The sequence below is a fragment of the Meriones unguiculatus genome, chromosome 8, assembly GCF_030254825.1.
Source record: "Meriones unguiculatus strain TT.TT164.6M chromosome 8, Bangor_MerUng_6.1, whole genome shotgun sequence".
In the NCBI taxonomy this organism is placed as follows: Eukaryota; Metazoa; Chordata; class Mammalia; order Rodentia; family Muridae; genus Meriones; species Meriones unguiculatus.
In genome coordinates this window covers 722,139-732,432 of record NC_083356.1, presented here as the reverse complement: position 1 = coordinate 732,432, position 10,294 = coordinate 722,139, and the positions used below count along the sequence as shown (strand labels likewise).

General features: G+C 51.9%; 1 protein-coding gene across 1 annotated transcript; it reads left to right on the top strand.

Moving 5' to 3' along the window:
* Positions 1-602: 602 nt before the first annotated feature.
* Hoxc13 (homeobox C13) lies at positions 603-6,253 on the top strand. The gene is made up of 2 exons (XM_021643567.2): positions 603-1,311; positions 5,997-6,253. Exons 1-2 carry the CDS (start codon positions 603-605, stop codon positions 6,251-6,253), a joined length of 966 nt encoding a protein of 321 aa, XP_021499242.1.
* The last annotated feature ends 4,041 nt before the right edge of the window (positions 6,254-10,294 follow it).

The window sequence follows — 10,294 nt, the reverse complement described above, 5'->3', positions numbered from 1 at the left end:
AAAATTCCAGGTTTGCCCCTATGCTCAGCTCCAAGCCCCAGCATAGACTTCGGTAGTCAAGGCCATTGGCTGGAGAACCCGAGGGTGTCTCTCCGGCCAGTACCCCGAGCCGAGGGGGAGGAGCCCAAGAATCCTCTTCTCTCCGGGTCCCTTTGCGTCGGCCAAATTCAGCCTCCTGGGCCCCTCCCCTAACAAGGCCTGCCTAGGGGGCGGTGCCAGGTCCCTTTAAATCTCCCAACTCTCCCCTCCTTTTCCTCTCCAGAGAACCAATCGACAAAGTCCTCATTTCCGTCCGCCCCGCCCCACCTCCGGGGGAGGGAACCCCAGGAGACCCAGGCCTGGCGTCACGTGCGGCGGCTGCGGTCACGTGGGAGCCGGGGGCGTGGGGAGGGGAGGCGGGCGGGAGCCGGCGGATTTCTTAATGAAGTGTGTCCGCATGCGCAGTGGGGGCGCGGCGCGGGAGGGGGCCGCCCCGCGGGGAGGAGGCGGGGAGGGGTGGCGGGCGGAGGGAGGAGGGATGGGGAGGGAAAAGGGAGCGAGGTGTCTCCCCAGCTCGCTGCCTCTGGCAAGTGGAGTTTTTAAAAAGCTGGGCAGATCATGTCATGACGACTTCGCTGCTCCTGCACCCGCGCTGGCCGGAGAGCCTTATGTACGTCTATGAGGACAGCGCGGCGGAGGGCGGCGGCGGCGCGGGCGCGGGCGGCGCGGGGGGCGGCGGCGCGAGCCCCGGCAAGGCGCCGGGCATGGACGGGCTGGGCGGCGGCTGCCCGGCCAGCCACTGCCGCGACCTGCTCCCGCACCCCGTGCTCGGGCGCCCGCCGGCTCCGCTGGGCGCCCCGCAGGGCGCCGTCTACACGGACATCCCGGCCCCCGAGGCCGCGCGCCAGTGCGCCCCGCCGCCGGCGCCCCCCACCTCGTCCAGCGCCACCCTGGGCTACGGCTACCCGTTCGGGGGCAGCTACTACGGCTGCCGCCTGTCGCACAACGTGAACCTGCAGCAGAAGCCCTGCGCCTACCACCCGGGTGACAAATACCCGGAGCCGTCGGGCGCCCTCCCTGGCGACGACCTGTCCTCCAGGGCCAAAGAGTTCGCCTTCTACCCCAGCTTCGCCAGCTCCTACCAGGCGGTGCCCGGCTACCTGGACGTGTCGGTGGTGCCCGGGATCAGCGGGCACCCGGAGCCGCGTCACGACGCGCTCATCCCCGTGGAAGGCTACCAGCACTGGGCGCTCTCCAACGGCTGGGACAGTCAGGTGTACTGCTCCAAGGAGCAGGCTCAGTCCGCCCACCTCTGGAAGTCTCCCTTCCCAGGTAAGGACGGGGCCGCCGGCACCCGGACCCTCCCCGCCCCGCCTGCCCCGCGGCTCCGCGCCCCAGCCACCCCCGCCGTCTGGCCCCGGCGCGCCGGCTCGGCTGGGCTGCGGATGGAGCCGGCCGGGCGAGCTGTGTTGAGGAATGCGTCGGGGATAGAAATCTGCTCCGACACGTTCCCCGGAGCTGCCGACTGGAGAGTGAAGCAATCAGAGGCGCCCGAGCGCCGGCTCCGGTCGGGAGTTCGCCGCCTCCTCCCCAGCCCGCTCCAGCCTCGCGCAGGGATCCCGGACCTTAAACCCGCTTCCGGCCAGGAGTGGGTTGGGGTTGGGCCTCTCGTGCCTTGAAACCGAGTACAGAACCCTCAGCGAAGTGGATAATTGGGGCTGGGGGGGGCTTCACCTTGCCGGGGTTTCAGGAGCTGTCAGCCACCAGGTACTGTAGCGTTAAAATAGGGATCTAATTCGCCAAAGCCTAAGAAATGCACAATCGGTCTCTTTTCTTTTGAATTTGACATGGGTGTTCTTGAAGGGCTCAGGCTCTGTAGAGGGAGTCTAAGAATTGCACCCTCTCCTGGAATGCAAAGGTCTCTTTGCCGCTCTGGTATGCAGTTTTGAGCCTGTGGACCTACTGCCAACCGAGAGTTAGTTGCCCGCACCCCAGACAGAAAAAAGGGGGTCCCAGCGGAGAGCTGGGAGAGGCAGGCCATGGCCGGAATCCCTGGCTCTACCGGCTGTGTGTGCCTGTTCCTCCGAGGCTGTCTCTGACCAGGAAAGGACTCTATAACTCCCCCTCACTCCCCAGAGGAGAAAGACCAGCCCAGACTTCCCCAAACTGTACCGGGACCTTTGGGTTCCACTCTGGTTGAGAGATAGAGTTGGGGTCAAGAGAAGCCAGCCTGTGCTCGCCCATCACTGGGCTCAGTGGGAGAGTCCTCTCTTCCGGTGGCTCCGAAGATCCTTGGGAGTACAGGGAGGCCTAAGATGTCTCCCAGGAGGAGCCCCCCCCCCCCCATGCCAGGCTTTTGATCAGAAAGGATCAACCCAAAGTCGTCTTAAGGTGGGCCTGAAATTCCGCTGTACCTGGGAGCGGGTGCGGAGGTGAAGGGAGAAGAACCATTACTGAATGGTGTTACAGAATGCAGCAGAACATTCTGACACACACTTGGGGGTCAGTACCAGAGCTAGACCAACACAAGGCACCCCATTTCGGCGGCCAGACTGAGGGCATGGTTGTGGTGCAATGGCATCCTACATCGCTTTCTCTGTATCGACCCTAAGACTTTATACAATGCACCTTAGCGATTAATGTGAAGCACAGACCGGCACATTTCTTTAAGATAGGCTTGATATGCAGACATTCTGTAATACATTTGTAAAGAGTGGGCTGCCCTTCCATTCTCTAGCCCAGGAAATGGAAAGCTTCTTGGCTGAGGGTCCTACAGAAATCCTTGTGGTGGTGGAACTGATGGGCCACACCAAGAGGGCCAGTGAGCTGAGAATCTGGTGCCCACCTTGCTCACTTTGTTCCCAACCTAGAGCAAAAAGCAACATTTTCAGAATGAAGAGGTGTACCTCCCTGGGATAGGCATGTGAGCTGCGTAGTGGGTTGGAGGGGCCTCAGAATTATCTTTGAGCAAATAAACATCTTAAAGATTCCCAGGAACAAGAGCAGAAAAAGGCTAAAAACAAATGCTCTTATATCACAGCATCCTAGAGAAAGATATCCTTGAAGTTAAAAGAAAACAAAACAGCACGATTGAGATTTGATACACTTGCAAATTACAATGGGGAAATGGATGTGAAACCCAGTGTGGCTCTGCTCCTCTGAACTCACACTCCACATGTAGAAATAGACGATTCCGGCTGGTGTAGCTCAGTGCCTGGAGAGGTCCAGGAGAGACCAGATGAAAAAGAAATTCTCTTCAGACACCCTCCATCTCCCTACCCACACAGGGCTTTTAGATGTAGTGAGATTTTCAGATAACCCTGTCTATGCAATTGTGGTTCATTCGGCAACATCTAGCCATAAACACCACTGTCTCTCTTCACTGCCTCTGGCTCTGAGAAACCTCACCTATGGTAGTCTGGGCTGGCATGGAAGATGCAGGCAATTGTTCAGAAGGATCTAGCTAATTAGAGCCGAGGAGTTGTGGCTTCTCTCTCCCAATTACACAGACCCTGCTCCACTCTTCCTCCTGCCCCCACACACAAACACACAAACACTGAGGAGTGTAGATACCTATCTTTTTTCATCAAGAAAGGCAGAAATCTCAGGAAAGAATCAGATGGGGGAAAAGAAGAGAGTCCATTTTGAGAGAGAGAGGTAGGTAGATGACAGAACAAAAACAAACAAACAAAAACAGTGGGGGTTTTAGAGCCCATACTAAAAGTCTGTATTGACAAAAATCTTTGGCGTTGGATTGAAAATAGCTGAACAGGACAGTCCTCAAGTCTCAGAGTCTACTGGTGAGGTGGGCAAGCTCAGCTGCTTCCTACACAAAAGCCTCTCAGCCCCCAAACACAACACTGTTTTCATTCTTATTTGCTTCTCATAGGTGCTGATTAGATTCCCAGGTACAAATTGGTTCATCTAGCTGACCAGAGGGACATTAGGGATGGGAACATTGGGACACTAATAGCCAAGTTCCTACCCTAGACAGTGCAGACACATCTCAAAGTCTAAGCTGTAGAGCCCACATCCTTTCTGACCAAACAGCAGACAATGGAAGGCGCTCCCTTGAAAAGGAAAGACAGGAGCTATTTCCCAGGAGGCCAAAACAACCTGTTTTTCAGTTTGACCCAAGAAAAACTTGGTGAAGTCAATCCTTGACATCCAATAGAGAGGAAAAAAATAATAATAACCACTTTAGAGTAGTTATATACCTTTTAATCAGATTTATTTTTTAGGGTTGGTTGATTAAATTTCATCAGAAATTTAGATTTAATGTGTAGGGAGCTACAGTAAGTGGAGTTTTTAAAATATTGGGACCATTAACTGGTCCATTTAAAAACGGAAACCCACCTATATCGTATTTTGCCCAGCGTGTGCACCATTGCTGTCTGATCCTTACTGGGGTTTATGTGAAGAGTCAAGTTAGTCTAGATCCTAGTTTGGTCCCTTAGAGTCATTTTCCCTGCTCTGAGCCTCTGATTTCTGACATTGTAAAGTGTGTTTGATAAAATACAGCTGAGGAATGTTTGAGGTGTGGGGAACTCTCACTACTCATCCTCTTCATTTTTATTCTTGCTCCAGAATCATCAGATGGAATCATCAGGTTCCATCCATAAGAGTAAAACAAATTGAAGAGAAGTTCTTTAAAATTTTGTGCTATACTAAAATTTTGCATTATACCTTTTTTAACTTGACAGATCATATCTGCTAAACTAAAGTTGCTTTTTTTTTTTTTTTTTCCAAATTGAAAAAAGAAAATCTTGCTTACTTACACAGTGGCAGAGAAGCATTGTCACCATGAAAGCGGTCAAAACAGGCCACTGGAACCATTTCCCCATTTTCCTCCTGGCACTTCATTTCTCTCTGCATTCAGTTGTCCCCCCCCCCCACTTTCCCTCCCTGTATAGGACCATGAGTCTCTGAGAGAGAGCCAGGCTCACTAGAAATGGCGGTGCAGGGAGGGCAGATGCTCTCTGCCTTCATGCTGGGGCCCTGTCTAACAATTCCAAAGGAACACCGCAGATACTCAGTCCTTCTCAGAGTCTACCTGAAGTCCCACATGACATAGAAGCAATGAGGGCCAGTCACCTAACCTCCCTCCTCTGTCTTGCCACTGTGGCCTTGCACTGCAGGTGGAGAGTGGGGTTATTCTTGTGAAATGCTCCAAGCCTGAAGAAAATGAACAAGCTATTCTACAGTGAGAGAAGAGCTTAGGGTAGCTGGGATATGGGTTTCCCCCATCCTTGGCCAGAAAAGGGAAGGTTGGAACAGAACTTGCTCCTTTTGGGGAAACCTGGTTACGGAGCTCCTCTTGGGACTGACTCCCTGTGCTGAAGCCCTTCCTCCTCGGATGGTCTTCAAGGACTCACAAGCCATCTAGCTTGTTTCTTCTCTAGATTGGTGAATCAGATCCATAGTGCAAGGCTAGACTTTCAGGCCCGAGGAACCACTTCTGGTCTGTGCCCCTGTAGCCTGGCTATGCACTTCTCAAACAAGTAATGGAAGTCCTTCCCCGACAAAGGGGAGAGAGTGGGGACCCTGCTGTGCGAACTGCAGGATGGGGGAGTTTCTCTAAACACCGGCAGTGCGGCAAGCAGGACGCGGAGCCACCCATCTAAGGTGCCAGGGTTTATAATAAAGGTGTTATGCAGAGCCACGAGACAGGTGAAGGAAACATTAACAATACAGATCTTCTGCTTAATCTTTAGTGGCATTTATCATGAATTGTTTGCATTTGTTTTCTGTTTTTAAACAAATGCCTTATAATATTATCTTGATTGCTGGGTTTTTTAGGTTTTGTTTTGTTTGTTTGTTTGTTTGTTGAGTCCCTTCCCTTAAAGTTTGTGCCCAAAAGGAGCCTGGTACCCTACTGGCCTCACCTTCTTCGGGGCCCTACTAACAACGGTGGTACTTAGAAAGGATTAGCTGCCCAGCCCAGGCCGCCTCCTCGCAGTCCTGCGGCGCTTAGCCGTCCACCTCACACGCTCCTGCCTGCCCTCTCTTTCCCCCAGACGTGGTGCCCCTGCAACCTGAAGTGAGCAGCTACCGGCGCGGGCGCAAGAAGCGCGTGCCCTACACGAAGGTGCAGCTGAAGGAGCTGGAGAAGGAGTACGCAGCCAGCAAGTTCATCACCAAAGAGAAGCGCCGGCGCATCTCAGCCACCACGAACCTCTCGGAGCGCCAGGTCACCATCTGGTTCCAGAACCGGCGGGTGAAAGAGAAGAAAGTGGTCAGCAAATCGAAAGCCCCTCATCTCCACTCCACCTGACCGCCCGCCCGCCCGCCCGTCTATTTATGTCGTCGCTTTGTACCATAACGGAACCGCCCGAAGAACGCTGCGCCAGCGCAGACCACTATTTAATCCTGCGGAGAAAGAGGAACAGCGCGCCGCCGCGCTCTGCCTTACCCTACCCCGCCCGCCCCCAATCTCAACCCCCGCCCGCCGGCACCCGCTCAGCATTGCAGCGGTAGAGGAGGCTTCGGATGGGGTGCAGGAGGAAAACTGTCTGTCGGCCTCTGCACCCCTGGCCTTCGCGGCTTGTCCCACTGGAAAGCTGAGTGGTCGGGAGAGCCGTCATTCCTACCAAAGCAGGACTGGGGGTGCCTCAGCCTGAGCACGGCACAGGATCTGGGGAGCGCTTCCTTTCTTCCTGTCCCCCCTCTCCTGCCACCCCTGCACTGCATAGGCAAGGGTTCCTAGTTATGATTTTCTGTGCATCTTTTAAAAATCGTGTTAATATTGATGATAATCCTTAGGGCCTGGCAGTGTGATTCAAGTTGAAATGATGCTTGGAGCTTGTAGATTTTCTCTTCTTTCTCTCTTTCTTTTTCTGTCTGTCTGTCTGTCTGTCTTTCTGTCTCAACAAAAGCTGGAATTGGTGCAGCCCCTAGCCACATCCTGCCCCAGAAGTGATTTCCTGGGAGGTAATCCCCACTACCTCCCCTGCTTTGCACTCTCAGTCCTGTGGAAATCCAAGAAGGACAAAAACTCCAGACACAGTGCTTCTGTCTCTCTTTCTCTGGTGAGGTTGAGAACTAGACCAGGCTTATAATCAGGACTTTTTGTAAACTCTTTAAAGGAGATGGGGCGGGGCGGTCCCCAGGTCTCCACCATGTCTCCACATAAGCAATAGCAGAGAGTGGAAAGACCACACACTTTCATTCCTACTGATTTCCTCAAGAGTAGCTTGAGAAGCTGATCAAGGAGGCTGAAATCACTGGCCCTGGACGAATCAGCCAAGTGTAGGCGCCGCCTAATTTCTCCCTCCTGAAAAGCCAACTTGGTGCTGTGGGGGCCCTCCCCTCCTCCCTTCCTACTGCTCATTACAAAACAGTGTTCTTTTGAAATGCCCATCTAAAATAGTCTCTTTTTTTAATGTTGTGTACCTGTATATAGTGTTGTGATTCTGAATGACAATGTATTGAATGCAAAGAAAAAAAAATCCGCAAACTTGTTTTTAAAATAAAGTATCTTTTTGGTTTTGGCCTTGATTTTATTGCTCAGATTCCTTCTGAAGCCCTTCTCTCTGGCTCTTCTTGATAGACTACAATGGTGCAACCCAGTCAGACAGGGCCAGGGCAGAATGTAAGCACTACAGTAGATACCCAACTTCTAGTTCTCTTGGTTCTCTCCAGTAAAGTGTTGGAGCCATTTGGACTATTTATTCTATTTAGATAATACCTAACTTAGATGAATTGTCTATTTAGATAATACCCAACTTAGATGGATTTATGTTGGGAGAGGGAAAGATGCTGCTGCTGAAAAAGCCTAGAAGTGGGTAAATGAGAAAAGCTCATTGCCTAATCATTTGTAAGTAGGTTGGTGATAGAGCTCTTACCTAGCATGCTCAAGTCTCTGGGTTTGCTCGCTAACAATTGCAGGGCTGGGGGAGTGGGGGTGTCCTGGTTCTCGGATGTTAGGAGATGACCGGACCAATGATAGAAACTGCACACAGCCAGCCTATAGCCAGGAGGCAGCTCATCTTAGGATACTGGGCTCCTGCTTCCCAGGGGCTCCGCAGCCTCCACAGCCGGTCCAGGCCTGGGCTGGGGCAGTCTGCACACTTTGAGAGAGGCAGCTTGGAGCTCAGCTCACCCAGGCTGTTCTCTTTCCTTTGTCCCATCCATCTAAGCGGAGATATCTGCCAGGATCCCCTGAGCCTCTAGTTTGTCAGGCCAGCTCCATTTTCATTCTCTAGCGTTTCTAAGAACCCATGTCTTCCAGGAGGCCTGGAGCCTGTGTAGATGCTGCCACTAATTTGTTTTCCTTGTCGCGTCTGCGCCTATCTCCCTATCTGGTTGAGTTAATGAGATCGTTAAGTTGTCAGGTTAAGAGACTTTTAAAAAGCAATATAGCCTAAAACAATGTTATCTCAGATTAAATCTTTACTGCAGCAATTTTTATTTATATATGATTTTTTTTCTCTCCTGAGACACAGAAAGACTGGCGGCATCAGGTTGGAAATCAGTTCTCCTGGCTCCATTTTCTTGATAGAGCTGAAGAATTTACATTTTAATGTAAATAAATGGTTTTTTGGGGGGGAATGATGCACACAAAGAACCCGAGGACTTCGCCTTTCATGGAATCCATGCTCCGGAAGCAACTGCCAGTTCTATGCTTTGCTCACCTCTGGGCTGACTACAGAGAGCCCTGGGCAGTGGAGGTTTGAAAGAGAATAGGTGAATCTCTCAGAAAAAAAAGAAAAGTCACTATTAATTTTATTTCCCTATCTCTCTGGCCTCAATTTTGCTTCAAAAGCCCTCAGACCTCTCCTAAAACAAAAAGAGTTGTTTAGATGGAGAAAGGAAGCAATTGGAGAAGAAACTTGAAACTTTTCTAGTATGGGTCCTCGGAGCTCTTTGTCATTTTGGTCATCTGGACCCTCCCCCACCCCCACAAACACCTATAAGACTTTGTAGACACAATGAAAGCCTGGACTTTGTGGTTAAAGATAACTTTAGAGTTCTCCCAGGGAGCCCTCCACTTGTGCACACAAACCCACAAAACTTAGCTGCTGAAGTCTAGCTCTATCTTGGGCTTGAGATGGAAGGACTAATTGAGCTAGGAGTTCAGGGTCCAGCTGGGCAGCATAACCAGAGGACACTTTCCCTTGGAAAAATAAAGTCTTCTCATGAGGAAGGAACCATCCTAAGCTCCCAGAAGCAAATGAAAAGAGGAGAAGCTTGCTGTGGGTTCCTGGGGACACACTAGGGCACTGCAAAGGCGTGCATTCTGTGTGTCTGTGTGGTCAGTGTACCCCCCCCCCGTGTGCCCAGGGTTCTTCATGTTTTCAAGCACTCAACCAAATATAGCAGGTTGACTTTTGAGGATTATAATCCCTGGATTAATTTTGAAGATGCACCTCAAAGTAAATAAATGTATAAAGCTGCGTGACCTTGTGTTCTAGGCATGGGTTGGAAAGCCTGGTTAAACTGCTCTTTCCTTCTTTCAAGAGCTAACACTGTCATTGGGGATCATGAGCAGTGGACTGTCCTGCTTGCATGCATGTGGGTGCTGTTGCCACCCTCATCTCAAGCTGTAGATGAATTTCGTCTTTATTAAGACCTTTCAAAGCAAGTCTTCCTCTTCAAAGACAGTCTCCTAAGATTTGGCTGGAGTAAGGTTGGGGTAGGGCACCAGTGCGTGGCAGCAAAGGGCTGTGAACACAGAGGTTTCCACCTTGGAAAGAGAGACTCCAGTTCTCATAATTCCACAGCACCCTCAGCTTCTCCAAGCCCCAAGGCTCTAGGACTACTGGGGTTTCATGGTGCTCTCCTCTGAGGGTCACTTTGCCACGGGGCCAGGCAAGACTTGGCTTAAGCCTTTTGGTGTTCTCTGCCCACATCATTCCCATCTAGGACTGGAAAGATGGGCCTCCCCTGGCCAAAGTCCCAGAGTCAGGAACCCACCTGAGAGAACAAGGCCAGCAACTCTCTCAGCAGATCCCTCCAGGACAGCTTGGAAGACCATCTTCTCCCGAGTTTGATCCACAGCCCTCTAGGTCAGCAGTGGGGAGGAGGAGGACAACCCACCGAGATGCACAGCACTTCTGTCTCCTTGAAAGGCCCTCACTGGAGCCGGTTGTCCCTGTGGCAGCCCCATCTGCGCATCCATCACGCTCACGTGCGAATTCTCCCACACAGAACCCGCCTGAGTCCACCTTCGAGAAAACTCCAGGAGCAGATGTGTGTCTATGAGCTGTAAGGTGCTGAAGAGTTGAGGGGCCCTGGAGAGAGGGGCTTCTGGGAGGAGGAGGGGGCCAGAGCTTTTCCACAACCAACCAGACTCTTCCTCTCTTAGCCTTGACCG